Source organism: Lepidochelys kempii, chromosome 7 (genome assembly GCF_965140285.1).
Source record: "Lepidochelys kempii isolate rLepKem1 chromosome 7, rLepKem1.hap1, whole genome shotgun sequence".
NCBI classification, from domain to species: Eukaryota; Metazoa; Chordata; order Testudines; family Cheloniidae; genus Lepidochelys; species Lepidochelys kempii.
In genome coordinates this window covers 32,180,124-32,208,003 of record NC_136386.1, presented here as the reverse complement: position 1 = coordinate 32,208,003, position 27,880 = coordinate 32,180,124, and the positions used below count along the sequence as shown (strand labels likewise).

Below are 27,880 nucleotides of genomic sequence, written 5' to 3'. Positions count from 1 at the left end.
CTCTTCAGGCTTGGAGCTGGTCACCAGTGGGAATGAAGAAGGACTCTGCCTCGGGCCAGGATTGCACAAGGTTTTGGTCTGAAGCATCCTGAGGTCACGAAAGACCCAGTCCAAATGGCCAGCCTTTCTCACATTTACTGGTATAAGTAGGAGACTGGGAGTCAGAACTCCTGGGTTCTGTTCCAGCTCTGGGTGGGGAGTGATGTCTAGTGGTTAGAGCAGCAGGGCTGAGAGTAAGGCTGCGGCCCATTAACTCAAGAAGATATAAGGCCATGCACACCAGCTTGCTAGGGTGACCCGCGACCGTTCACAGCAAAGGCCCGAGGAAGCAGTAACTGCAGGAGGGGGCCCGGAGGGGAATTTCCCCCAACTTCCTATTTCGCAAGTTCCTGAACACCCGCTGAGTAAACAGCAACCGAGGTGGGGGCTGGAGCTTCCTGGGAGCTGCTGTCCTCTTCCATGGTGGGGGCTTAAATAAAGCTGGAGCAGACGGGTGGATGGCAAAGGGCATAGGCGGTGAACGCGGCTGCTGTGCAGTATCTCCAGCACGAATCCTCGCTCCCTCAGGGTGAGTAGAGGGTCTCATAGGGATGGGGGAGATGCTGGGTGGGAGGGGAAGCTCTGCACAAGGATAGAGCAGGGTGCCTGCAGTGCAAGCTTCCCGGTCAGCATGCCTAGGTGCTGCCTTCTGAGTATGGCTGCTAGAGGGGAGCTCTGACCCTGTGGTCCTCTGCTGAGATGAAGGGCCAGTTATGGTCACCTGTTCCCTGGGAGCTGAGCTGAGACTGGTCACGCTCATTTTTCATATGCTACTGGGCAGTCGTTGGTCACTGCCAGCAGTCACTGCCCTGGAGAGGGAATCCAGTGGGCTCCCCATTCCCTCAACCGCACAGTGCCCTGTACCCGATCCCTGAGATAGCCAGGATATGAGGACATTGATGGGAGGGAAAGGCATGCTCAGCTACCCTTGAGAGCCTCCTGGCTTTACTTGTGCCTGTACCTTACAGCTGTAGCGCACAACAGAAATGGGTCTAGAATAAAATTGCTAGAAGTCTAAATAATGAAATGGGTGAACTGGAGTGCCTCGTATTAAATGAGGATATTGATATAATAGGCATCACAGAAACTTGGTGGAATGAGGATAATTAATGGGATACAGTAATACCAGGGTACAAAATATATCAGAAGGACAGAACAGGTCATGCTGGTGGGGGAGTGGCACTATATGTGAAAGAAAACATAGAATCAAATGAAGTAAAAATCGTAAATGAATCAAACTGTACCATAGAATCTCTATGGATAGAAATTCCATGCTCTAATAATAAGAATATAGCTGTAGGGATATCTTACCGACCACCTGACCAGGAAGGTGATAATGACTGTGAAATGCTCCGGGAGATTAGAGAGGCTATTAAAATAAAAAACTCAATAATAATAGTGGGGGATTTCAATTATCCCCATATTGACTGGGTACATGTCACCTCAGGATGGGATGCAGAGATCAAGTTTCTTGACACCTTAAATGACTGCTTCTTGGAGCACCTAGTCCTGGAAACCACCAGAGGAGGCAATTCTTGATTTAATCCTAAATGGAGCACGGGATCTGGTCCAAGAGGTGAATATAGCTGGACAGCTTGGTAATAGTGACCATAATATAATTAAATCTAATATCCCTGTGGCAGGAAAAACACCACAGAGGCCCAACACTGTAGCATTTAATTTCAGAAAGGGGCCCTACACAAAAATGAGGAGGTTAGTTAAACAGAAATTAAAGGGGACAGGGCCAAAAGTGAAGTCCCTGCAAGCTGCGTGGAAACTTTTTAAAGACACCATAATAGAGGCTCAACTTAAATGTATACCACAAATTAAAAAACCTAGTAAGAGAACCAAAAAAGAGCCGCCGTGGCTGAACAACAAAGAAAAAGAAGCAGCGAGAAGCAAAAAGACAGCCTTTAAAAAATTGAAGTTAAATCCTAGTGAGGAGAATAGACAGGATCAGAAGCACTGGCAAATGAAGTGTAAAAATACAATTAGAAAGGCCAAAAAAGAATTTGAGGAACAGTGAGCCAAAGACTCAACAAGTAATAGCAATTTTTTTTTAAGTACACCAGAAGCGGGAAGCCGGCTAAACCACCAGTGGGGCCGCTGGACGATCGAGGTGCTAACAGAGCACTCAAGGACGGTAAGACCATTGCAGAGAAACTAAATGAATTCTTTGCATTGTTCTTCATGGCTGAGGATGTGAGGGAGATTCCCAAGCCTGAGCCATTCTTTTTAGGAGACAGATCTAAGAAACTGTCCCAGATTGAGGTATCATTAGAGGGGGTTTTGGAAAAAAATTTTGATAAAGTAAACAGCAATAAGTCATCAGGACCAGCTGGTATTCACCCAAGAGTTCTGGAGGAACTCAAATATGAAATTGCAGAACTACTAACTGTAGCCTGTAACCTATCATTTAAATCAGCTTCTGTACCAGATAACTGGGAAGGAGAAATATACCTCACCAATCTACTAGAATTCTTTGAGGGGGTCAACAAGCATGTGGACCAAGGGGATCCAGTGGATATAGTGTACTTAGATTTTCAGCAAGCCTTTGACAAGGTCCCTCACCAAAGGCTCTTATGCAAAGTAAGCTGCTGTGGGAGAAGAGGAAGGTGCTCTCATGGATTGGTAACTGGTTAAAAGATAGGAAACAAAGGGTAGGTTTAAATGGTCAGTTTTCAGAATGGAGAGAGGTAAATAGTAGTGTCCTACAGGGGTCTGTTCTGGGACCAGTCCTATTCGACATATTCATAAATGATCTGGAAAAAGGGGTAAACAGTGAGGTGGCAATATTTGCATATGATACAAAATTACTAAAGATAGTTAAGACCCAGGCAGACTGCGAAGAGCTACAAAAGGATCTCTCAAAACTGGGTGACTTAGGCAACAAAATGGCAGATGAAATTTCATGTTGAGAAATGCAAAGTAATGCACATTGGAAAGCATAATCCCAACTATATATATATATATATATAATGATGGGGTCTAAATTACCTGTTACAACTCAAGAAAGAGATCTTAGAGTCATTGTGGAGAGTTTTCTGAAAACATCCACTCAATGTGCAGCAGCTGTCAAAAAAGCGACCAGAATGCTGGGAATCATTAAGAAAGGGAGAGATAATAGGACAGAAAATATCATGTTGCCGCTATATAAATGCATGGTTTGGGCCCACATCTTGAATACTGTGTGCAGATGTGGTCGCCCCGTCTCAAAAACAGGTATATATGAATTCGAAAAGGTTCAGAAAAGGGCAACAAAAATGATCAGGGGTATGGAACAGCTTCTGTATGAGGAGAGATTAATAAGACTGGGACTTTTCAGCTTGGAAAAGAGATGGCTAAAGGGAGATATGATTGAGGTCTATAAAATCATGACTGGTGTAGAGAAAGTATATAAGGAAGTATTGTTTACTACTTCTCATAACACAAGAACTAGGGGTCATCAAATGAAATTAATAGGCAGCAGGTTTAAAACAAATAAAAGGAAGTAATTCTTCACACAACGCACAGTCAACCTGTGGAACTCCTTGCCAGAGGATGTTATGAAGGCCAAGACCATAACAGTGTTCAAAAAAGAACTAGATAAATTCAAGGAGGATAGATCCATCAATGGCTATTGGACAGTATGGGCAGGGATGGTATCCCTAGCCTCTGTTTGCCAGAAGCTGGGAATGAGCGACAGGGGATGGATCACTTGATGATTACCTGTTCTGTTCATTCCCTCTGGGGACCTGGCACTGGTCACTGTCGGAAGACAGGACACTAGGCTAGCTGGACCTTTGGCTGACCCAGTAGGGCCGTTCTTATATTCTTATGTTCTTAAATTGGGAAAGAAAGAGAAGTTACCTGCTTGTGACCCCCAGATTGACATCTCTTGCCCTGCAACCTGCTCAGGGCAGTCCCCTTTTAGATATCTTGCTATCTCTGTATAACACCAGTTCTCTGCGGGCGTTGTTAGTAGTAGGAATCACACCTGGAATCTCAAGCAGGAACCTCTATGCCTGGGCTAAGAGACAGCTTTATTATGCCTGTAGCAGCCTCATCAACCGCTATATATCTCCCAGCCATCACTGGCAGGTGCTAGCGTGCCGCACAGAATGGGTGTGGGTTGTATCTGCACTTAGCACCACTAGCAGGCACAGTATAAATGTCCCATTACAAGAGTGGGTGCTGTGGAGTAACATCGTTCTCACTCTTTGGCAGATTCCACCATGCTCAGACACCTTTGTCTCCTAGCGCTCTGGCTCCTGGGCTCTAGTGCTGCCCTGGCTGACGTTCGGAGCTGTCATGCCTCCAGGGTCCAGGCTTCAGTGGTCTCCAGCTGCCAAGCTCAACATCATGAGACGCTGCCGGAAATTGACCCATCCACCCAGATCCTTCTGCTGAATTTCAACCTCCTCTCCAACATCTCGGCCTCCTCCTTCCCCAGGCTGGAGAGGCTCAGGAAGCTGTCTCTGGGATGTCAGCTAGGGGGATCACTCTCCATTGGAGAGAAGGCCTTTCAGAAGGTGGCCAATATCACATTCCTGGACCTCGGGGGCAACAGGAAGCTGAGCCTCCAACCCACGGCCTTGGCTGGCTTGCAGCAGCTCGAGGTGCTCCTGCTGGATGCCAATGGCCTTGACGAGACTGTGCTGGAGAGTGGCTACTTCCAAGATTTAGTGTCCCTCAAAAGACTGGATCTCACAGGGAACCAGATAAAGAGGCTGAGACCCGATTCCTCTTTCCAAGGCTTGAAGCTGCTGGCTTTCCTCCAGCTCCGGCTGAACAGGATCAAGACAATCTGCGGGGAGGATCTGACTCACCTCGGGGGACGACACCTGTCTCTTCTAGATCTCTCGTCCAACCTTCTGTCCTATAGGAACCCTTGGTACAACCACTCCTGCCCCAGTCCCTTCCGCAACATCACAGTGGAAACTCTAGATGTCTCCTCCAACCCATGGGATGTGGGTAGTGCTGAATGGTTCTTTAAGGTCATGGCGGGTGCCCAGATATGGCATCTGAAGTTACAGCACTCGGGGGCCATTGGGAGGGGGTTTGGGTTCAATAACCTGCAGGGCCTCTCTGCCAGCACCTTCTCAGGGCTCAGCCGGAGCAGGGTCCTCTCTTTCGACATGTCTCACGGCTTCCTCTCCAAGCTGGGGCCTTTGGTCTTCTCGGGTCTCCCTGAGCTGCGCGCGCTGCGCCTGGCATCCAATCAGATCCACGAGATCTCTGGGGAGGCCTTTGCTGGATTGCAGCACCTCTGGACCCTGGACCTCTCCCACAATCTGCTGGGGGAGCTGAACACGAAGACTCTCCAGAGCCTAAGCTCTTCCCCACTGCTGCACCTCAACCTCAAGTCCAACCACATTGGGGCCATCCAGCACAATGCCCTGGAGGGACTGAGGACCCTGCGGACGCTGAATCTGCAGGACAACGCCCTCTCACGCATGCTGTCAGGGCGGCTCCCTGCCCTGGAGCACCTGCTGCTGGGCCAGAACAGGATCAAGGACACCTGGGGAATTGGGAAGCTTTCCACAAACCTGACCTTCCTTGACTTGTCTTCCAACCGCATGCAAGACCTGAGGGGACTCTGGAATGAGCTGAGGGGCATCCCTGCCTTGCAGTTCCTAAACCTTTCACACAACCTGATCTCAAGGTGCTCTGAGCGCCAGGACATAGCCATGCCCAAGCGCAGTCAGCTCAGGGTTCTGGATCTTTCCCAGAACTCCCTGAATATCATCTGGAATGCAGGGGGCTGTGTGGATGTCTTCCACCATCTAGACAGGCTGACAGCCTTGAATCTCAGCAGAAACAACCTCCAGACCTTGCCTGAGGGCCTCTTCCAGGGGCTGGTGTCTCTCCAGGCTCTGGACCTGTCTGGGAACCTCATGGCCATGCTTTCTGATGGGTTGTTCCAGGATCTGCGCTCCCTGCAGGTGCTAGGGCTGCAGAGTAACCCCTTGGTGACCCTGTCACCATCTGTTCTTCAGCCACTCCAGGCACTGGCATTCCTGAATCTTCAGAAGGTCTCTCTGCTTTGCCACTGCAGCTTGCAGGACCTGGAGACTTGGCTGCACTCCACCAACGTGACCCTGAGTGCTGGGAAGGAAGGGGTCACCTGTCTTGTACCCACCCCTCCCTTCCCAGGAATGCCCCTCCTTTTCTTCACCCAAAGCAGCTGTGTCCAGTAGTACAGCCCATGCTGTGCCCAGCTTTCCCCAGCATAGGATCCCACCTGTGTGGCTTTAAAAGCTGTTCCATATGCTGTGCACTTGGCACTGAACTGTGATACTTATGTGATCACAGGCTGCGATGCCCAGGCACCTGCAGCTGTGAACCGGTTTCCCAAAGGCATAAGCACAGCCTGGACTAGGAGTCAAGGCATCTTGGTTCAACTCCTAGTTCTGGGAGTAGAGTCTAGTAGTTAGAGCAAGGGGAAGGAAGTAGGGTCTAGTGGTTAGAAGGATGGGGCTGGGGTGGGGGGTCAGTTGTATTCCTGGTTCTGGGGATGGGGTCTCATGGATCAGAATAGGGGGGCTCAGAGTCATGACTCCTGAGTTCTGTTTCCATTCTGTGGGGTCTAGTGGGTTGGAGCAGAGGGCTGGGAGTCAGGCTCCCTGGTTTCCAGCTCCAGGAGGAGAGAGGTCTAGTAGTTAAAGCAGGGGTGTTGGAAGTCAGGAGTCCTTGGTTCTATTCACAGTCCTGCCCCTGGCTATACAACCCTGTACAACAATTCTCCTTTGCCCATCTTACAGTAGAGGCATTGGGAGATTTCATAAATCTCTGGGGTGTTATAAAGTGCTCGGTGTCATCACCTTTATTCTTCTAATGCCTGTAGAATGGGTTGAAATCCCTTATAGCTCCTGGCATGGCAGAAACTATGCTTTCTCAACCCTGGAGGATTATGGGTACACTATGGGCATTAGGCAGGGTCTGTTTAGCACAGAGGCAGGTTAAATCACTAGCTACACTCCAGTCACTGGGGTCTTGTCTTTCTTAGGGAACAAGGTGTGATTTTAACACGTTAGCCCATATCTGTTAACTAACCCTGTTGACATGTTGAAATCATAGTGCAGACCAGGTGAGCTGCAGTTTTAACACGTTAGCTTGTCAAGGTAAACCCATATTAAACCTACAATCACTTTGCCTATACTAGGATTTTAACATGTGTTTAAAAACACACCTTTTATCCTTACTTAGACCAAGGGATGCGCTCACCCAAGGGGAGTGCTGGTATTATTCATTATTCTTATATTGTGTTAACGTAGTGCCTAGGGATCCTAGTCAGGACCCCTTGGTGCTGTACAAATACAGAACAAAAAGTCCCTGCCCCTACTTCAAAAATGACCCACAAGGCAGTGCGCTGGACACTGGTACACCTACTCACAGTGCAGTGTCCCGTTTGCTTTCACAGCCTCTCACAGTGAGGCTGCGTGGTACTGGCAAAGGCCATGCTGGTGACACTGGAACAGCAGCAGCTGTATGCTGGCAAAAATACTATTGGTAAAACTTTCAAGGGTGGATGTGGCCTTAGATTGCAAGCTCTTTGGGGCAGGGACCATCTTTTAGTTCTGCACATGTACAGCACCTAACACAATGGGCTCCTTTTCCATGACTGGGACTCTAGATGTCATCACAATAGACAACATAATTAATAACAATGTATGTAGACATGGTTGGGGCTTGCATATGGGAGCTGGGATTTTGTATGAGTGCTATTTCCTAAATGGTCTCTCTGAAATAGCAGTGTTGATTTTTTGTTGTTACCTTTGCCAATAAAACCTCAAATTCTTAAATGCAATTTTAAAAGAACACAATAGTCTGGATTCATAGAGCCTGGAATGTGCCAGGGCTGCAGGGAGAGCTACAAAGACATGGGAGTACAAGGGTTTAAGAAAGGAAAGGAAAATCAAGTAGGGGGAAAGCCAGCAGGACACAGAGTTTGTCTGTGCAGGAGACCAAGCTTTCTCAGCAGCCGGTCCAAAAATGTGGAACAAAATCCTCTGGGAAACAAGGACCATCCCAACCCTCCTTGACTTCTACTCCTAGTGACAGGCTCACTTCTCCAACCAGCCTTCTCTGACATAAACACAGAACAGTGTGGACAAAGACACAATCCTACCTAAACAAACCACTGCACGCAGGATTCTCCCCCTGGGGAGAGGATAAGAGAAAGAATGACCCCCATGGGGCAGATGTTAGTCATATTACATAATGCAAAGATACTACAGTGATGAGAGTGGGATAAGAGCCTGTATAGAACAGAAAACTTTATCTCACTGCTAAGAATAGGTTCCTGCTATTCAGCTCTGAATTTCTCTCTTGTCAAATTCAGCCACTTGCTCCCAGCCACACCCCTTGAATGCCCCTCAACAAGCCCGTCATTTGTCTCAGCCTTTGTCCCTTTCCATGCCTCTCAGTCAGTTCTGACCCAAGCTTAGACATATTTAGCAATTTTTATTCTTAACTCATGAGTCAGTCCCTCCTGCCATTTTTGGCTGTTCTTCTCTTAGAGTATCTTCCGATCTGACATCATTCTCTCTGGCAGAACGGGGACCCAGAAGTGAACAGAGTTCCTAGAGCCACACAGAAGGGCTGTCTCTGCCTTGCTTCAGGCCTATTTGGTCCCCATGTATGTGATGAATCCCCAAAGGAAATCCATCTAGTAAACCAGAAGTCCTCCCGCTCCTCAGAGGGGAAGGACAAAAAAATCCAACATGGGAATCAACTAATTCTGGGGGGCAACAAATGAAAAAGACAAGAATGGGAGTGAGGGTTGTATGTTTACAAGCAGAGTTCCAGAGGGGGACACTGCGCAGAGGACCCCGAACAGAGGCCATTACTTCTCAAAAGAGTCCAGGGAGCTAATGGGCACTGCCCAGAGGAACTCTGCCCAGAGACATGAATGTGCAAGTGCACAAATTGGAGCCCCACAGTCATGTTTGCAAGGAACCCCCCTGTCCTACCCCCTCTTCCTTGGTAGATACATGGCCAACTCCAAGAGGAGGTTGATGAAGAGGTCCTGTGACTTCACGTGACCACGGATGGGGAGAGTGTAAATAAAAAGGTCTGGAAAAAAGTGAAGCCAGAACCTCAGCAAGAGGTTCTGGAGGATGCAGGAAAATGGCTGCAACCTGGTGCACAGTAAATATGAATGCGTCAAGGTCTCCCTCTCGCCACAAGAAAAATAAGCGTTGGGGAGTCTGAAAAGTACGTCAGCAATGTGTCTGAGCTCATGGCTCCATGGCGGAGCTGCCAACCTATAACACCAGTGGGCTGTGGAACCAAGGTGGAATACAGGCTGGCCCACTGCGGCTCCTAGCCCTCCACAGATGGCAAAAGGACAGTTCATATCAGGGACAGGACAGAAAAGCGAGGATAGTTTGGAGCTCTAGCTTCTGTAGTTGTTCCTGTGATGCAGCTCGGAAGCGGAGCTCCTGTGGGAGGTTTGAAGCAGCTGGCTTGCAGGGCAAGGGCCAGGGGATACAGGTGCGTGGGGAACACCCTGCTGCAGGACTCACTCAAGGAAAGATAAAGAGGCAGGGGGCAGGGCAGCCTTTACATCCTGGAGCATGAGGTGGGGGACACATGGGGTGGGCAACTCCATACATTCAGCGAGTGTACAGTATCCACCTAGACCTGCTGACTGTAGTCCAGGAGGTCTCCGACTTTGGTGTCACCAGCCAAGACCAATCTCCTGTGCAGCGAGGTCACCTCCTCCACCTCTGCCACACAATGTAGATTGTGGAACCAGGGTTCAACAGGGAGTTGACACCCTCGGTAGCCACAACGGATCCAGCTGCAGAGGCCAACTTCAAGGTATTGAGGAGGTCCTGGTAAAAGACCAGTGGCTCAGAGGCATCTCGAGGGAGACTCTTGGCTGGAGTTAAAAGAGCTGCCAGTCATATCAGAGCCCTCAGAGGCGGCACAGGAAGGCGTGCCATAACTGGCTCCGTGTCGGACTATGAGCTCTAGAAAGGAGCCTCTGCAGAGCCTGAAGACAGAATGTATGAACCTGGCTGTGTATACATACCAGGCCCTACCATCCCTCTTCCAGATGGAGGCTCAGGACACCTAAAGAGACCCAGTGCTTCCCTGGTCAAAAGAACTCCAGGACCTTCCTCTGGAAGTGGAGGAGTGGACACAGGATGTTGAACCAGTCAGGGGTGCTGGAGCTCTCCCAAAAGTGGCTCCCCACAGCTGCTGCTGAGACTCCCCAGCCAGGCTCCATGCTGGCATGGCCAGGGAGGGGCACTCGGCAGGAAGAGGAGGGGAAGGGGACAGGGTCTGCCCAGGTGACAAGTGGACGGGCCAGGCCCCCTGACTTTCAAAAAGTGGGAGGGCCCTGCCCGGTTCTGGTGCCTCTGGAACCAGTGACAGAGCATGGACAGGACCAGCTAGTTAACAACCAGTGCCCTTCCCCCAAAGGGAAAGGTACCGGAGAAGCCCCGCCCATGCCTGCAACCTGTCAGACACTCTGGCCTCTAATTTTCCAGCTGGGAGGGATTGAAAGGTAAACAGCCAGATAGAGCGGCAGATCCGCACTGCACTGGATGCCCGGCTTCAGGACAGGAAACCTCTGGGAATGAGAGTTCCACGTGGGGGTGTCTGCCCAGGGCCATCCAATCCCTGCTCTGTGCCCAGAAATAAAATCAGTATCCCAGCTGCAGCTTGGAAACTGCATGTGTTGTGAGTGGAACTGCTGCATGCTCTTTGGTGGGGGGCCTCTCTTTGTGCAGTGCTTAGCACAACAGTCCTAGGAACTACTGCAATATAAATAATAACTGGCGAAAGAGGTTCAGGAGGGACGGAATTTGGTGTGGCACCAGGGTCTCAGGAACACAAGCTGCGGTCAGGCTGAGGTTACATGCACACAAACATGAGAGACTCAGAGTAAAGCACTGGCCACTCAGCAGGACTCAGCAGGGTCTGTTTCCTACACACATCTCTCTGTTGCTAAAGAAACACCCTGTGATGCTGAAAGGTGCTAATGGTGCCAGATTCTTGCATCCCAAGACAATCACAGCCCTAGGTCAAGCCATTGGCTGCCCCACTCAGCCTCCTTCATGGGCAAGAGGAGGAGCAATTAAACCCCTCCATGTAGTAAAGACAGCTGCAAACAATGGAAGCGACCCCCAAAAGCAGTACTAAGGCTGTCTTTACTGCTAAAAAAGGGTGTGTTTCTACAGTGAGCTAGCTAACAACTGGGGAATTAGCTCAAATGGCAGAACACTCACTTGGCACGTGGCATGTGACAGGTAGCGGGACAGATGCCCATTTATTTTATTTTATTTTATTTTTAGATGTGTCGGGATGGCTAAGTGATCCAAGGCACCAATTCTCTTGCCCTGGGTATTCAGGTTGCTGTGTAGAAGCATGGGGTCAAATCTCACTCCTGACACACCTCTTAAAACAGAGCAGTGTGGCCTAGGGGATAAGGGCATTGGCCAGGGGCTCAGGAGAGCTGCGTTCGGTTCTGCTGGGTTACCTTAGGCAAGTTGTTTCCCTGCTCTGTGCCTCAGTTTCTCCATCTGTAAAATAGAGATAATGATAACTACTTGATAAGTTTATGAACAGGAGTATATGACATAGTTCTCTGCAACAGCAGCGACTGAACTTGTTGATCCAGGAGGTCCCTGCCATCCCCATGAATGTTAGTTGTTTTGCTGTAAAACGCTATGGGGACAAGGCTCTGTAACTTTCACTGTAATGCAGATAGGCGACACCAGATTGGGGAGATGGTGTTGCTACATTGGTAAAAACTGGCTATGTCTTGTCTCCACTAGGATTTTACAGCAAGGCAGCAAATGTTCATTAGTTATCCCGCTGTAACACCCCTCCTTTGACTGACAGTGAAGACATAGCCTAGGCTGCATGGCAGGTCACAGCCAAGCCAGAGAGCTGAGGGGTTTCCCTGATGGCAGACACAAAGACTAGGAGATTGGATTGCCTGTGTGTGCTGGAGGCAGGAAGCCAGGAGAAGCAGTTGTGAGCATGACCCTGAGAGGAAGCAGAGATGCAGGGCTTCTTGGGCACAGAGCCTGCTGAAGAGGCAGACGTGGGGATTTCGGAGCAGGGAAACCACCTGCTGTTGTTGATTCCTACTCTGTTCAGGGCAACAGGACTTTGTGTGCATTCTTTGTGATTGCAAGATTGCACCAAAGAACAGACCTGGCTTGTATCATCAGTTCCTCTTAATAGAAACAACCCTGCAAGGCCCTAGATTCTAGCAAAACCACACGGGCCAAAGAAGTGACAACTGCAGGGAGCCTCTGCCAAAACAGCCCCAAACTGCACCACCCGACTGCCACATCCTACCCTTTGCAATCCTGTATCTAAGCTAACTCATTTGTAGGGCCCTACCAAATTCACGATCCATATTGGTCAATTTCACGGTCATAGGATTTTTAAAATAATAATTGTCATGATTTCAGATATTTAAATCTGAAATTTAACAGTCTTGTAATTGTAGGGGTACTGACCCAAAAAGGAGTGTGGGGGGGGGAGGGGGGGGTTGTGGTACTGCTACCCTTACTTCTGTGTTGTTGCTGGTGGCAGCACTACTTTCAGAGCTGGGCATCCAGCCAACAGTGGCCACTCTCCAGCCACCCAGCTCTGAAGGCGTGCAGAAGGGTGGCAATACCGCAACACCCCTAAAATAACTTTGTGACCCCCTGCAACTCCCTCTTGGGTCAGGACCCCCCAACTGAGAAATGTTGGTCTCCCCCATGAAATCTGGTCTTTGGTGTGCTTTTACCCTCTACTATACAGATTTCACGGTCCATGATGCGTTTTTCATGGCCGTGAATTTGGTAGGGCCCCAGTCATTTGGCTTGCCCTGCATACGAACACTTTGGTACCGCCCATGGCCTGATCCTATTGGGATCTGGGCTGCCCATGGCCTCTTTCTGTGCTGCAAGACTCCTGGGATGGGCAAGGCAGCCATTGCCATGACCACAGCTCCTGGCCAGTAAGAAGAGAGCTTAGGGAGCTTGATCCACCCACTTAGTTAGTAAGAGGCTTGGAGTCATCGTGATAGGCCAGAAGCTCTGGCTTTGCCCCTCGCTCGGCAAAGCTCCCTGCTCTCAGATTGGATGTTTGGTGATAGTAACAGGCGGGGGACGAGCTACAATTAGCTGGCGTGACAACAGCTGCTGTGGGTTAAAGGGACAGGGGGCGTGGTGTGGCGTATGTATGGGAGGAATCTGGAGTCACTGCTAGCACCTATTGTGTGTGCTTTGGAGAGACGGACACCGGGTTGTCAGGTAGGACTGTGCGGCAAGGGGGAGCATAGGTTAGTCACACAGAGGCGGGCAGCAGGCAGAGATGCAGCTTGACATTGCTCAGAGCGTTAAAGGTGACCGATGCTGCTGCATTTCATATGGCTGACAAGACAGTGCAGTCTTGTGCAGCCACCGGCAACAGCCTGTGAAACCAAGAGATCCCCACCAGGAAGGGGGTTTCTGGAAGAGTTGGAAATTCTTCCCCTTTTGTGAATTTAGAGGCTCTGAAATGCAAGTGCTGGGGGCCTGAGCTGCACATTGCCCAAACTTTCCCCTTTGTGCTCTGATGCCCCTCAATCCCAACCTGCGTTGCAATCCTGGACTCCCCTCACGTGCCCTGTTGGTGCTCCTCAGTATCAACCTGCAGCCTCACCTGCTATTCTGGTTCTGGCCTCCCGCCCCCGCCAATGCCCCTCTGTCCTGGCCTGCAGTCCTCAGCTATTCCATTCCTGGCCTCTGCACCCCGTATGCAGCTCTGCCAATGCCCCTCTGTCCTGGCCTGCAGCCCCCTGCTATTCCATTTCTGGGGTCTTCACCCCACATGCAGCACTGCCAATGGCCCTCAGTCCCGACCCGCAGGCCCACCTGCTGTTTCCATTATGGATTCCTCCCTCTCAATCCTGATGCGCAGCCTCCCTGCTATCCCTTTCTACAAACATACTTTAAAACAACAAAACCCTGTTCTGCCAGATGACTAGGAACTCCAGAGCAGACAGGGCTGTTTTCTGTCTCTAACGCTATTGCTGAAAGCATTTCCAGGTCTTCTCTTAGCCAGCAACCTCATCTTTCCCTTAGCTGTAGACCCACATTCAGTGCCCTGCTCTACCACAGGCTCCCTGTGGGACCTTGGGCAAATTGATTAGGCCCAGATCCTCAAAAGTATTTAGGTGCCTAACTCCCATTGACATCTGTCCTCCATCACTACACAGGAGTTTGATGCTGCTCATATCTTATAAACCTGTGGACCTCCATGCTACTGGATTTTACTGAAGCAACGAGTAAGATTAAAAGAAAAATGAGTGGGAGACATGAATGACCAGGAGGGGACTGTCAAGAACCATGGGGCTGAGTTCCCTAGCTGAGGCTGGGGCTAGCAGGGTCAGCCTTCAGACAGGTTAATGGGCTTCAGCAAAATCACTTGATTGGCCAGGCCGTTCAATTGGCTGAAAGAAGCCAACAATTCTGCATTTATGCTCAACAACAGCACAGCTTAACACTTATACCTGCAGCTGCAATTGCTCTTGTGCACAGCTCGCCAGGGATATTAGTTGGCGTCTCCTTCGTGGAGCTGTGAGCATGGGCATGTACCTGGGATGGTTCACCACCTCCCCTGATACCTGCCCCTTCGGTGGTGAGAGGGAGACCCTGGTGCACATCTACTTTGAGTGCGCCAAGTTGCAGCCCCTTTTCCGGCTCCTCCTGAACCTCCTCCTCAGGTTCTGGCTGCACTTTTCACCACACCTCCTGATCTATCTGTGGCCCCATGAAGTTGCAAGACCTCCTCGTTGACCTCCTTCTGGCATTTCCCACGGTGGCCATTCACCATACCAGGAGGAGGAAGCTGGACGGGGAGGTGCTCTACAACTGTGAGATCTATTTCCGATCCTCCCTTAGGTCACATCTGTGGACAGAGTTCCTCTGGGCCGCATCCACTGGACGCCTCTGAGGAGCAGTAGGCATTGTCCGAGGTTCTCTGCTTAGCATTCCCCTCTGGATCCCTGCTTTTGACCCTGTGCACCTCACTCTCATTCCTGTTTTTTCATTTGTTGTCCCCTGAATTCACTTGAGACTTGGGCCTAGTAGCTCCTCCCCATAGGCTGCGGGGAGGGGCCTTTAGATGTGGGCAGGCGGCGCCCCCCAGAGCCTCAATAGGTGCAATTGCTTCTGTGCCTGCTTGCTCCTGCCCTGTTCTGGTCCTCCTCCAGTCCACCTGACCCTGCATCCTTGCCTGGCTTCTGCTCCTGGCTCTGATTATTGGCTTCAGATTCTAGCTCTGACCATTGACTCCGGGTAGTGGCTTCTGATTCTGACATTTGGCTCTGGCTCCTGGTGCCTGTTCCCCAGTCTAACCTCTAGGGTAGACTGCCCACATCCTGGTCCTGACAGGGGGTGGGTTGCCAGCAAGAAAAAAACAATCCAGGCTAAGCAACGTAAGAGTCATGCCCTGTTCCCTTCCCATGATCACTGCACAGGGGCTGGAAACCTCAGACTCTCAATTCACCTCTTTGTAGTCCTGTGACAACTCCAGCCCCAGCAGCATAACATAGGCCTGGTCTACACTACACGGTTAGGTCGATGTAAGCTGCCTTGCATCGACCTAGCTGTGGAAATGTCTTCATTTAAATTTGGCTCACCCTGACGTAAGTGCCTCTCTACGCTGCTTTAGTAACACCACCTCCCCAAGCGGTGGAGAGTCAAGGTCAATGTAATTAGGTCGATGCAGTATCAGTGCAGACTTTCATTGACTGTGACTGACTTTCAAGAGCCGTCCTACAATGCTCTGCACTGACAGTACAATTGATACAAGCGCCCTGGTGAGGACGTGCACCGCCAACACAAGTGATTTAATACCTGTGGTGGCTGTATGCAGATGTAAGTTAGGTCGACATAATTTTGTAGAAAGAAAAGGAGTACTTTTGGCACCTTAGAGACTAACCAATTTATTTGAGCATAAGTTTTCGTGAGCTACAGCTCACTTCATCGGATGCATCTGATGAAGTGAGCTGTAGCTCACGAAAGCTTATGCTCAAATAAATTGGTTAGTCTCTAAGGTGCCACCAGTACTCCTTTTTGCGAATACAGACTAACACGGCTGTTACTCTGAAACCTGTCATAATTTTGTAGTGTAGACATGGCCATAGGCTAAACATCCAACCCAGATCAGTGCAGGCTCTCTCTGACCCTCCCGCTGCAACCACTGTCAGCTGAGAGTGGCACGTGCTAATGACCCATGTTCTGTCCCATAGGTCCGGGATCCACAAGAGCCTCTCCTGAAGGAGGAAGTGACTGCAGCTTGAGAGACTTCCTGTGGGAAGAGCTTTGTGTCTCTGGAGCACAAGGATGATGGATCGGTATAAGATCCCACGCACCAAAGAGTTGGAGTTTGGAGGGCCCCTGGGTAAGGCGAGAGGGTGAGGGCGGTTGGAAGGCAGTGGCTCACATACCCTGAAAGGCAGGGCAAACTGGAGCTTTGCTTCAGGGCCGTGCTATGCAGCTACATGGTTAGAGCAGGGTTGGTCTGGGAGTCAGCACTCCTGGGTTCCCAGCTCTACCACTGACTCACTGTGTGATCTTATCTCTCAGGGATGCTGCTGCCTGTCACTCACCCACAGTTCTGATCACCCTGGAGACCTCGTCCCTCTAACCTTTCCTTCCTCCCTCCATAGGAGCCATGATCCTCATCTTTCTCATGCCAGCTACTGTCTTCTATCTTCTGCTGACATGTCGCACTGAGCAAGCCAGCGTGCTGAACTTCCCGCCCCCGCTGCCACCACTGAGCACCCTGTGGAGCCCCCACACCTTCCTGCTGCTCCTGGCTTGGGTGGGACTCCAGGCTGCCCTCTACATGCTGCCTATGGGGAAGGTAATGCCGGGTCAGCCTCATTGGAGCAGAGGGGAGGGCAGGACATCCCCTTCCCTGCTGGGTGCCATCTGCCTAATGGTACCTGTTTGGCTGCCCATGGGGGGTCAAGGGCATATGTGAATTGCCTGGGCCACGGGTTGAGCCAGTTCATGGCCAGCTGGCTACACCATGTAGGCAGAGACCTGCCCAAACTCAGTTCATCTACACAGTTGTGAACTGAGGCTCCAGGGAGGGTATCAATGAGAGGAGTTGGAGTCGAGACCAGAGAGACTAGTGCTAACTGGTTCTGTGGCTTTCCCCCAGGTCACAGAAGGGATCGTCCTTCGAGACAAGAGCCGGCTCCAGTATCGCATTAATGGTGGGTGTTGGGTTTGGTGAGGGAGGAGAGATCGACTATGACCTGCCCCAGAATTTGCAGCCAATCACATCACTTACGGAATTTTCTCATTGTAACAAGTAATAGTATTGGGGGGGAAGTGCTGTCTATTGGGTCTGAGCAAGGGGCTAGGAGTCAGGACTCCTGGGTTCTATCCCCAGCTCTGCCACAGATTCCCTGTGTTATGTTGGGCAAGTCCCTTCCCCTCTCTGTGCCTCTGTTTCCCAGAATAACAGTGCACTGTGACTCGCGGATCCTCGGCTAAAAAGCCACAAACTGTTGCTTTATCTAAGCAGCCTGTGTCCTGCTTTCCTTCCTCCCGCACCGCAGCTTTCCATGCGATGGGGGTCACGGCCCTGGTGGTGGGGGCTGGACTGGCAGCCGGGCTGCGCCTCAGCTACATCTATGACCACTTCCTGCAGTTGGCTTTCTCGGCCTTGCTGCTGGCCTTCGGCCTCAGCTTCCTCCTCTACTTCAAGTCCCTCTTTGCCCCAGAGACAACACTGGCGCCAGGTGGGAACTCAGGTGAGCCCTTCCTCAGGTGAGCATGGGGCACACAGACACAGGAATGATCTTGTGCATGCAGACACATAGACGTGTGCACATATGCATGTGTGAACACACACAGACATGTGCACACTGACAATTGTGCATGCACTAACACATAGACACTCTTCGACACACAGGTCACACCTGGTGTGTCACGGAGGGTGCAGGTGGGAGAGCAGCCAGTGATGCCAGTCAGGGTAAAAACAGCCAGGACTCTACGGAGGTATCTGATCAGTTGATGCAGGTCAGAAAGGAACCACCCTTGTTGTAGGCAGTTTAACCTTCCAATGAAGCATCCAGCAACAGCACCCATTGGAAACTAGACACATCCAGATCTAGCACAGCAGGGGTGGGGGATACCAGGTCAGTGGGATGGGCCCCCTGGACTGATCTGGAGTAGCAGGGAGGGGAGCATACCAGACTAGATGGACCCACTGGTCTGATCTGAGGCAGCAGGGGGATACCGGGCTGGACAGGCCTACTGGTCTGATCCAAGGTGGCAGGGAGAGGAAAGGGGAGTAGCTATTCCGCCTTGAGGTGCCTGACTTGCTATTGATCACACAGGGAATCCTATCTATGACTTCTTCATGGGCCATGAGCTGAATCCACGCATTGGCTCCTTCGACCTGAAGTATTTCTGCGAGCTGCGGCCAGGCCTCCTAGGCTGGGTAAGTGGGTGGGATTTTAGGGCTCCCTGCTGCAGAAAGACCTTGGACCCATGGCTATAATGGCCTTGCTAAGGCAAAGGATAATCGGAGAACCTGCTGCAGGAGAACACTAGTCCCGAGGGAAGGGTTGCAAGGGGGAATTTCCCTCCCTCCAGATGGCCATGTGTAGCAGATACTATCCACAGCCAGAAATTCCAGCCTAGATAGACCCATTAGTCTGACCAAGCATGGCAGGAGGGGTGAGGAATACCAGACTGGATGGGCCCATTGGTCTGATCTGGGGCAGCAGGGAGTATGGGATGCCAGGCATGGGTGGGCCCATTGGTCTGATGCAGGGGTAGGGGTAAATCAGGCAGGATGGTCTTGTGCAGGGGCTAGATATGCCTTTGGTCAAATCCAGGGGAGCAGGGAGGGGAGGATACCAGGCTAGCCTGCCTCAGTATGTCAGTGAGATATTCGGGGGTCTCACTCAAGGATGCCAATTAGGTAGGGCGGAGGAGGGGCTGCCACACCCCCTTCCCACCCCACCCACAATCCGAGTTTCATACAGGAGGTGTGCTCCCAGGTGGAGCTCTTAACTGCACATCATTAGTGTGGAATGTGAGTTCTGCAGAGAGGTGCTTCTCCCAGCTTGTGTCCCTGGGGCAGGGAGTTAGTGTGTTGTTTCCAAACACAGGCAGGGTGATTGAGATAAGAAAAGGCAAATAATTAAATTAAAGCTCTGGAAGTCCTTAGATGAGCCTGTAAAGCAGGTTTCAGAGGGGTAGCTGTGTTAGTCTACATCAGTAAAAACAAAGAGGAGTCCTTGTGGAACCTTAGAGACAATTTATTTGGGCATAAGCTTTCATGGGCTATAACCCACTTCATCAGATGCGTGGAGTGGAAAATACAGTAAGCAGGCATAAATATACAGCACATGAAAAGATGGGAGTTGCCTTACCAAGTTGGGGTCAGTGCTAACTAAGCCAATTCCATTAGGGTGGATATGGCCCATTCCAGCAGTTGACAAGAAGGTGTATCAACAGAGGAAAAATTATTTTTTGTAGTGGCCCAGCCACTCCCAATCTTTAATCAGGCCTAATTTGATGGTGTCAAGTTTGCAAATTAATTCGAGTTCTGCAGGTTCTCGCTGAAGTTTTTTTGTTAAAGAATGGCCACTTTTAAGTCTGTTTATTGAGTGTCCAAGGAGATTGAAGTGCTCTCCTACTGGTTTTTGAATGTTACAATTCTTGATGTCTGATTTGTGTCCATTTATTCTTTTGCATAGAGACTGTCCGGTTTGGCCAGTGTACATGGCACAGGGGCACTGCTGGCACATGATGGCATATATCACATTGGTAGAAGTGCAGGTGAATGAGCCCTTGATGGTGTGGCTGATGCGGTTGGGTCCTATGATGGTGTCCCTTGAATAGATATGCGGACAGAGTTGGCAACGGGGTTTATTGCAGGTGTTGGTTCCTGGGTTAGTGTTTCTGTTGTGTGGTGTGTAGTTGCTGGTATTTGCTTCAGGTTGGGGGGCTGTCTGTAAGCGAGGACTGGCCTGTCTCCCAAGGTCGGTGAGAGTGAGGGATCATCCTTTGGGATAGGTTGTAGATGTTTTAGTTGGGGACTGTAGGTGATGGCTAGTGGTGTTCTGTTACTTTCTTCATTGGGCTTGTCCTGTAGTAGGTGACTTCTGGGTACCGTTCTAGCTCTATCAGTCTGTTTCTTCACTTCCCCAGGTGGGTACTGTAGTTTTAAGAATGCCTGATAGAAGTCCTATAGGTGTTTGTCTCTGTCTGAGGGATTGGAGCAAATGCAGTTGTATCTTCGGGCTTGGCTGTAGACAATGGATCGTGTGATGTGGTCTGGATGAAAGCTGAAGACGTGTAGGTAAGTATAGCAGTCAGTAGGTTTCTGGTATAGGGTGGTGTTTAGGTGACCATCGCTTATTAGCACCGTAGTGTCCAGGAAGTGGATCTCTTGTGTGGACTGGTCCAGGCTGAGGTTGATGGTGGGGTGGAAATTGTGGAAATCCAGGTAGAATTCCTCAAGGGCCTCTTTCTCATGGTTCCAGATGATGATGATGTCATCAATGTAGCACAAGTAGAGTAGGGGCGGTAGGGGACAAGAGTTGAGGAAGCGTTCTAAGTCAGCCATAAAAATGTTGGCATACTGTGGGGCCATGCAGGTACCCATAGCAATGCCGCTGACTTGAAGGTATAAATCGTCCCCAAATGTGAAATAGTCATGGTGAGGACAAAGTGACAAAGTTCAGCCACCAGGTTTGCCGTGACATTATCGGGGATACTGTTCCTGATGGCATGTAGTCCATCTCTGTGTGGAATGTTGGTGTAGAGGGCTTCTACATCCATAGTGGCCAAGATGGTGTTTTCTGGAAGATCACTGATGGATTGTAGTTTCCTCAGGAAGTCAGTGGTGTCTCGAAGATAGCTGGGAGTGCTGGTAGCATAGGGCCTGAGGAGAGAGTCCACATAGCCAGACAATCCTGGTGTCAGGGTGCCAATGCCTGAGATGATAGGGCGTCCAGGATTCCCAGATTTATGGATGCAGGTGATGGTGGTGGGTGGGCGTTGAAGAGAGAATGCAGGGGACTTGCAAGAAATACAACCAAGCCCTCTGAGCCAAGGTTACATTCAGAAAAGGGGAAGATGTGAGGGGCAGAAGTGAAAAGAAGGGGCCAAAACCCTGGGAATGGCTAGCAGTGATATAGAGAAGTTCCCACTCCATCTGTGGTACTTATGTGGCCCCATCACCATAGTATCTGAGTGCCTCACATCACAGCCCCTCGGTGAGGTCGAGCAGTGCTGTTATCCCCATTGTACAGATGGGGGCACTGAGAGACTAACAGCCAGATCTTCAAAGGTATTTAGGCACCTAGTGGGATTTTCAAAAGCGCCTAGAAGGTTAGGTGCTTTGTAAACCCCACTAGGTGCCTAACTGCATCTTTGAGTGCCTAAAAGGCTTTGAAACTCTGTCCCTAAGGCACTGACCTGAGGTCATACAGGAAGTCATGGGCGGGGGAGGGGGGGTGTAGAACCCAGGTCTCTCAGGGCTAGCTCCCTAACCACTGGACCAACCTTTCTCTCTGCTGCATGCTGCAAAAAAGAGGCCTCTGATGCATGGGAGCAAAACCAAGAAGGCCGGTTCGCTGAGACCCCAGCAATTGGTCCCAGGGGATTGGGAAGAATGTCATAGCTGACAGTATGAAAAGCAGCACAGAAGTCAGGAAGGATGAAGAAAGAAAGAGGATGAGAGGAGAGCACTTAACTGCCAATGGCTGGCAGGTTCTGCCCCAAGCTGAGTTGTACAGCAATGCCTGCTATGCAATTTTAGGGCCTGTCTACAGTGGCACTTGACAGCACTGCAAATTTCTCGCTCAGGGGTGTGAAAAAACACCCCCCGGAGCGCTGCAAGTTTCAGCACTGTAACGTGCCAGTGTAGACAGCGCACCAGTGCTGGGAACTGTTCCCCTCCTGGAGGTCGGTTTCTTATGACGCTGGGAGAGCTCTCTCCCAGAGCTAGGCTGTGACTACACAGCCATGTTAGAGCGCTGCCTGCAGCAGTGCTCTAAACGTTGCTAGTGAAGACATGCCCGTAGATGTTAACTGAAAACCACTTTTTGTTCTGAATTTGAAAAAAGGAAGAAATGAGGAAGTGTTGTATGAGTATCAGATGTGATTATACATCAGATTCGTAGGGTTTCAGCTGTATTCAGGCCAATTCCAGAACAAAACAGAAATTGCATCCACAGAGTCCATAAAGTCGATGATTATTGTCATGATTTGTGTTATTCACTGGGCACCATCTGTGTGCCTAGCACTGTTCAGAATATGCCAGAAAATTTAGTCCCTGAGCCAATGCGTATAAGGTGTGTGACTCTGGATAAGATGGCTCTGATACTTACGTATGAAGTGCATAGTTATTGACCTCACGTGTTCACTGGGATGTTTATATCTATGAGTGGAGGCGCTGATGACAATATAAGTCTTACTTGATAAAAGACTAGAAGATTTGCCCCTCCAACTTTCTTTCAAGAGGAAGAGCTTCCCAGAGGAAGAGCTGTACCTTTTTATTTTCCTTTCCTGCCTGCGGTCGCCCTGATATACCTCAGAAATCTCAATTTTCCCCTCAACTTTAAAATGTGGAATTTTCTTGGTGTTTGATTTAAAATATTATCCGGTGAAAACAGCAACTCAATCACTGTAGTGTTATGTTTAAGACCCTTCTGGAAAGTAACTAGCCTTTAAACAGAAGTGAAAGCAGTGTTGCCAACTCTCATGATTTTGTCATGAGTCTCATGATAATTAGTGTTTTCCTTAAAGCCCCAGCTCCTGGAGTCAAGTGATTTGTGATGATTTCAGCCTTCATTCTTACAAGTTTCTAGTTCTTGTGGCTGTGGAGAAAGCTTCAAAATGTGACCCCAGTACACTTAAAGGCTCAAAAAGCAGAATATACATTAACCCCCCCCCACCAAATCAATTATTTTTACATAATCTCATTATTTTAAAGCCCATCTCATGATTGTTGGTGAGCCTGATTCTTGATTTTTTTTGAACATTTGGGGTTGGCAATACTATGAAAGTGACTTGAATGTGTTAGTTTCACTACTGCTTCAAGTCATTTTCTTGTCTATTATTTGTAGTGGGGTAACACCCCTAGAGCCCCAGTCAGGTGCAGTATAAACTCATGGGGGTCTTACCCTAATAGGATGTTTCCAAAAGTTAAATGATCTATTCCAAGCTTGATGAACTGCAAAAAAGTAATAGAAAGTAATGTAGATTACTTTTTACAGTTGTTTCAATTTTTGTATTCAAGAGTTTAGTTACAAATTAAGAATATACAGTAAAATTTTAAACCTAACCAGTGTCCCTTCAGTGACTTGACACAAGATGTCAGACCATGTTAGTATTAGAGCTGAGTGGGTCTAATATTTATTTAATTTTTTTTCTTTATATAGGAATTAAAAATTATTATCTGACAGGAGCACTGTATATAAGTTATTATCTGCAAAAAAAAACCCAAGAGTTTTTAGGTGCTCAAGTGGCCTCTGGAATCATGGTTAAATTTGCCCCTTCCCAAAATCTGAAATGGTACTCCTGGCCCACTCAGCAATCAGGTGTTTTTCTTTGGGCAGACAGGGTGCTGGGGGCAAGGGAAGGAGCAGGGAGGGAGGTCTTCTCCAAACTCCATCTGATTTCTCCCCTCCTGCCAGGCACTGGTGAACATGGCCATGCTGGTGAAAGAGACTGAGCTGCGGGGAAGCCCCTCACTGGCCATGCTCCTGGTCAATGCCTTCCAGCTGCTGTATGTGGTGGATGCACTTTGGAATGAGGTGAGTCATACCCACATCCCTGACTTAGCCTTGGCTTGGGATCTGCACTGGCCTAGGGGCTACAAAGGGAACCTTAGGGGAGGCCTCCTGGGTTCCCTTCCCATGTCTGGGAGGAGTGTGGAGTCCAGTGGTTCGAATGGGGGGGGCTGGGATTGAGGACCCAGCTCTGAGAAGGGAGTGGGGATTGGTGATTTAAAGCATAGATGTGGCCAGGGTGGATTGATTTAAATCAAAGCAATTTAAATAATTGATTGTAGTCAAGTTTTGCATTTGTACTTCATAGTTATTTTCCTAACAAAAGGTTGATTCTCACTGGTGGGTAATTATTAAAACATGTTAACTTGCAACCAAACATGTACCGAATTTAGTATAAAGTCAGGATTTCTTTTTGTTAACCAGCAGGACACAATATATCTATACACATTTATTTGAGCAATTATATAGCTTACTTTACATGTATTCTGATTCTTAATTTTTACATTTTTATTATGTTAGAAAATGATGAATGTTGTATTTATTTACAGTATGATGATTAATGTTTTACTTGCAATTTGTGTCCAGCTCTATTTGTATGGAAATTTAAAATTCAATAAAAAATCTCCAGAAACAGCATGTTAGGAGTTTTAATAAAATAAAACTATTTTGTGTGTTAATACACTTTAAAACTGATTGTATTAAACAAAGGAAGTAGTATCTGTAGTTAGTGAATTCAACTGATTGTTTCTGGTCACCATGTCATTCAAGATTTTAGAACTAGTAGATCTCTTCCTCTCACACATAGTTTTTCTTCATAGATTGGAATAGAAAAACTAACTTTCCTGTCTGTTCAACTCCCAGTTGATTTCTTAACTTTGAAGGAACTAGTCACTGAACTGATTTAGTTGAATAAAAGGAAATGAAATGGAAAATATTCTCTCTACACCTGCAGAAGAGACGACTGCCAATAGTTGAAAGGTGGTTTAGCGCTTCAACAAACTCTGATTCCAGGTGCCTAGCCAGTGATGTCAAGCAGTTCCACGTGTTCACTTTCTTTAAACTTGGCAGCAAACGTGTCCTGCCTAATATTGGGTGGGTTTTTTGTATTTAAATGATTTAATAGATTATAGCATGGTTAGGCCTTAGCATAGGTTGTCTGTTTCAAATTTAATTTTAAATAGATTTAGGGTTTTTTAAATATTTAAATTTTTTTAGCATTGACTTTTATCCATGCTGGATGTGGCTCCTCTGTGTCCTGCAGGAGGCCATCCTCACCACCATGGACATCGTACACGATGGATTTGGCTTCATGTTGACCTTTGGGGACCTGGCCTGGGTGCCGTTCATCTACAGCCTGCAGGCCTACTTCCTGGTCAACCACCCACAGAAGCTGAGCCTGCCCATGGCTGCCGGGATCCTCTTGCTCAATGGTGAGGCTCAGGTGATTCCCTCTCACACAGCAGACCAATAGGCCCATTCAGTCCCATATCTCTCCTCTCCCCCGTCCTGGATCAGACCAATGGACCCATCTAGCCAAGACCAATACGTGTAGTATCCCTCCCACTTTACCCCATGACCCCATCTATCAGAGTATCTCTTACCCTCACCCCCACCCTCCCTGCCTCACCAACCCTACAACGCACCTGACTGTACAATGGGGTGAAATCCCTTCCTGACCAGCCCCAAGCCACACCCTGAAGCCTGAGGATCGAAAGCCCTGCTCAATGTCACCCCCTGAGCCAGCATCCACCAGCATTGTCACTCATCCCTTTGTCCTCTCCAGAGAGATCTGTTTCCATACCAATCCATGGCAGAAGTGCCAGTATCCCCATGCCTAGAGCTCCCACAGCCTATCCTCACTCTGGTTCTCTTCTTGGCAGGTCTGGGCTACTGCATCTTCCGCAGCGCCAATTCCCAGAAGAACACTTTCCGCAGGAACCCCAATGACCCCAGAGTAACTGGTGAGCTGCAACCATATCTTGGACAGGAGTTATATGGGGGACATGGAGTGAAGGAATCTGGAGTGGGAGAAGAAAGGAATGCTAATGGAGGGTTAGGTAATGGGAGGGAGAAAATGGATGCTATGTGGGTAATGCTCTTCTCCTCCTCCCAGGTCTCAAAACCATCCCCACAGCCACGGGCCGGCGTCTCCTGGTGTCTGGGTGGTGGGGGTTTGTGCGCCACCCCAACTACCTGGGGGATCTCATCATGGCTCTGGCCTGGTCTCTGCCCTGTGGTGAGTCTAAATCCCTGCCTGGAGGGGGCCAGTGGAAAGGCTAGCAAGGAGGTGGTGGTGTCTCCTTCTCCTGCCCCAGCATCGGTGTCCCACTGGGACCTGTGCCTTTAGGGCATGCAGGACATACCCCTATTGCCCCTCTGCAATGGAGGCAGGGCAGCATCTCTTTAGCCCTCAGGGCAGTGGTGTCTGCCTTGGGGCACCCACTGTGTCTTCCATGAGCTACACAGAGGGTGCCTGCTCTGGCCAAACCTCCCAGCCATGTCCCAAGCAGATGAAACCAATATGCTGCCCCATACTCCAGCCACAGGTCACGTAGAAGGCGCCTGGTCTGGTTGGCCTGAAGTCCCAGGTGGAAGGCGCTAGTCGCACCTTCAAAGTGATGCCATCACTTTGATTATTAACGTGGGAGTGGGGAGGAATCTATGCCCCTAGACAAGCTTGCTCAGCGCTCAGGCTATCCACTAGAACAATTGTTCTCAACCTATTTACCATTGTGGGCCACATATGCAGCTCTCTCTGTTATGTGGGCTGCATCCACACAATATATATACTACCTGTAATGCCCTGAGGATGTCACATGGGCCACAGCTGTGTGCTGATTAGGCCACAAGCAGCCCATGGGTTGTGAACCATTGCACAAGAAGGTCCTAGAGGAAGGGCCCATGGCCTCCTCTTCTCATGGCCCATGTCTCTCCCACCTCCTCAGGCCTGACACACGTCCTGCCCTACTTCTACGTCTTCTACTTCACTGTGCTGCTGATTCATCGGGAGGCCCGGGACGAGCACCAGTGCCTGCGGAAGTACGGGCTCGCCTGGCAGGAGTACTGCCAGCGAGTCCCCTACAGGATCTTCCCTTACCTTTACTGAGACGCGTCCCAGCACATCATGCCCCATGCAGACCCAAGCACAACAGCTTACATCTGCCCACCTCTGCTCCTAAGGCAGGTAGGACGCTAGCCTCTGTCCTTACCACTGGGGCACGTTGTCATCCTCTACCGCATCTTTGCTGTGACACTGTCCATGCCGAGTCAGTGCCAAACACCCACTCAACCAGTCCCCAAAGGGAATGAAGTCCATCTCCCTGGAAGTGCAGGATTGTTCCCTCCAGTGTATTCCATGGAGCTATGCACTGTCTAGCTTTAAATGGTTCATATAATGCAGCTCGCAACTGGTCCCGGAGGGAGAGAAGATCATCTCATAATGGAGCTTTCTTGTTCGTTATGGAGTAAATCCAGACCCCAGAGCAAGTGGGGAGACTCTTCCTCCTTCTGAACATCCACAGTTGAAGTTGCTTTGACCAGCTGTGTCCTAAACGCCATCAGCCCTATCTGCACACTAATGCTCACTTACCATCACTGCTGCCCAAAGGCAGCTTGGGGCTACGCCGAGCTTTGCCACTGAACGCTAAAGAGGAACTGCGACCAAATCAAGGCAAATGGCAGTACCTAGGTGACAAGATGCTGCCCCCATGGAACTACAGATTTTGTTGTGGAGCTGCCTGAATTCACAGGAAGTGGATGGCTCATGGAAGCTGAACTCCTTATGTCTTAGAGAAGCTGCCACTCCACCCACCTTGTGCCTATAGTGAAATAGAAAGCCATTGTGCCACAGAGTGGGTGCAGAAATTGAACAGACTCAAGGTGCTTTGCAAACTGCTATGTGTGATTAGCAGGCGATGGTACTCTCTCCATCCTGGAGTCTAGAGAGACTCACACAACAAAGCTGGGTAAACACATGGAAAGTTGTCCACACTCATGGCCTTACACCAGAGGTGGGCAAACTTTCAAGGTACAGAAGGGGGCTCCGGGTTGGGGCAGGGCCTTGGGGTGCAGGTCCAGTTGGAG

The 27,880-nt window shown here is 49.5% G+C and overlaps 1 protein-coding gene across 6 annotated transcripts; it reads left to right on the top strand.

Annotated features, from left to right (window-relative positions):
* Nucleotides 1-368: 368 nt before the first annotated feature.
* Nucleotides 369-27,880, top strand: TM7SF2 (transmembrane 7 superfamily member 2). 6 transcript variants are annotated; one of them, XM_073351884.2, is made up of 12 exons: nt 504-568; nt 1,487-2,182; nt 16,277-16,428; nt 16,697-16,893; nt 17,197-17,251; nt 17,600-17,794; nt 18,383-18,486; nt 23,702-23,821; nt 25,059-25,227; nt 25,678-25,758; nt 25,911-26,033; nt 26,743-27,880. In XM_073351884.2, the coding sequence occupies exons 3-12, from the start codon at nt 16,371-16,373 to the stop codon at nt 26,901-26,903; spliced, it is 1,263 nt and encodes a 420-aa protein (XP_073207985.1). In that variant the 5' UTR covers nt 504-568; nt 1,487-2,182; nt 16,277-16,370; the 3' UTR covers nt 26,904-27,880. The 6 variants fall into 6 exon arrangements, with proteins under 6 accessions (XP_073207980.1, XP_073207981.1, XP_073207982.1 ...); XM_073351883.1 differs by lacking the exon at nt 1,487-2,182 and having other exon boundaries at nt 500-568; XM_073351882.2 differs by lacking the exons at nt 504-568; nt 1,487-2,182 and adding an exon at nt 12,813-13,292.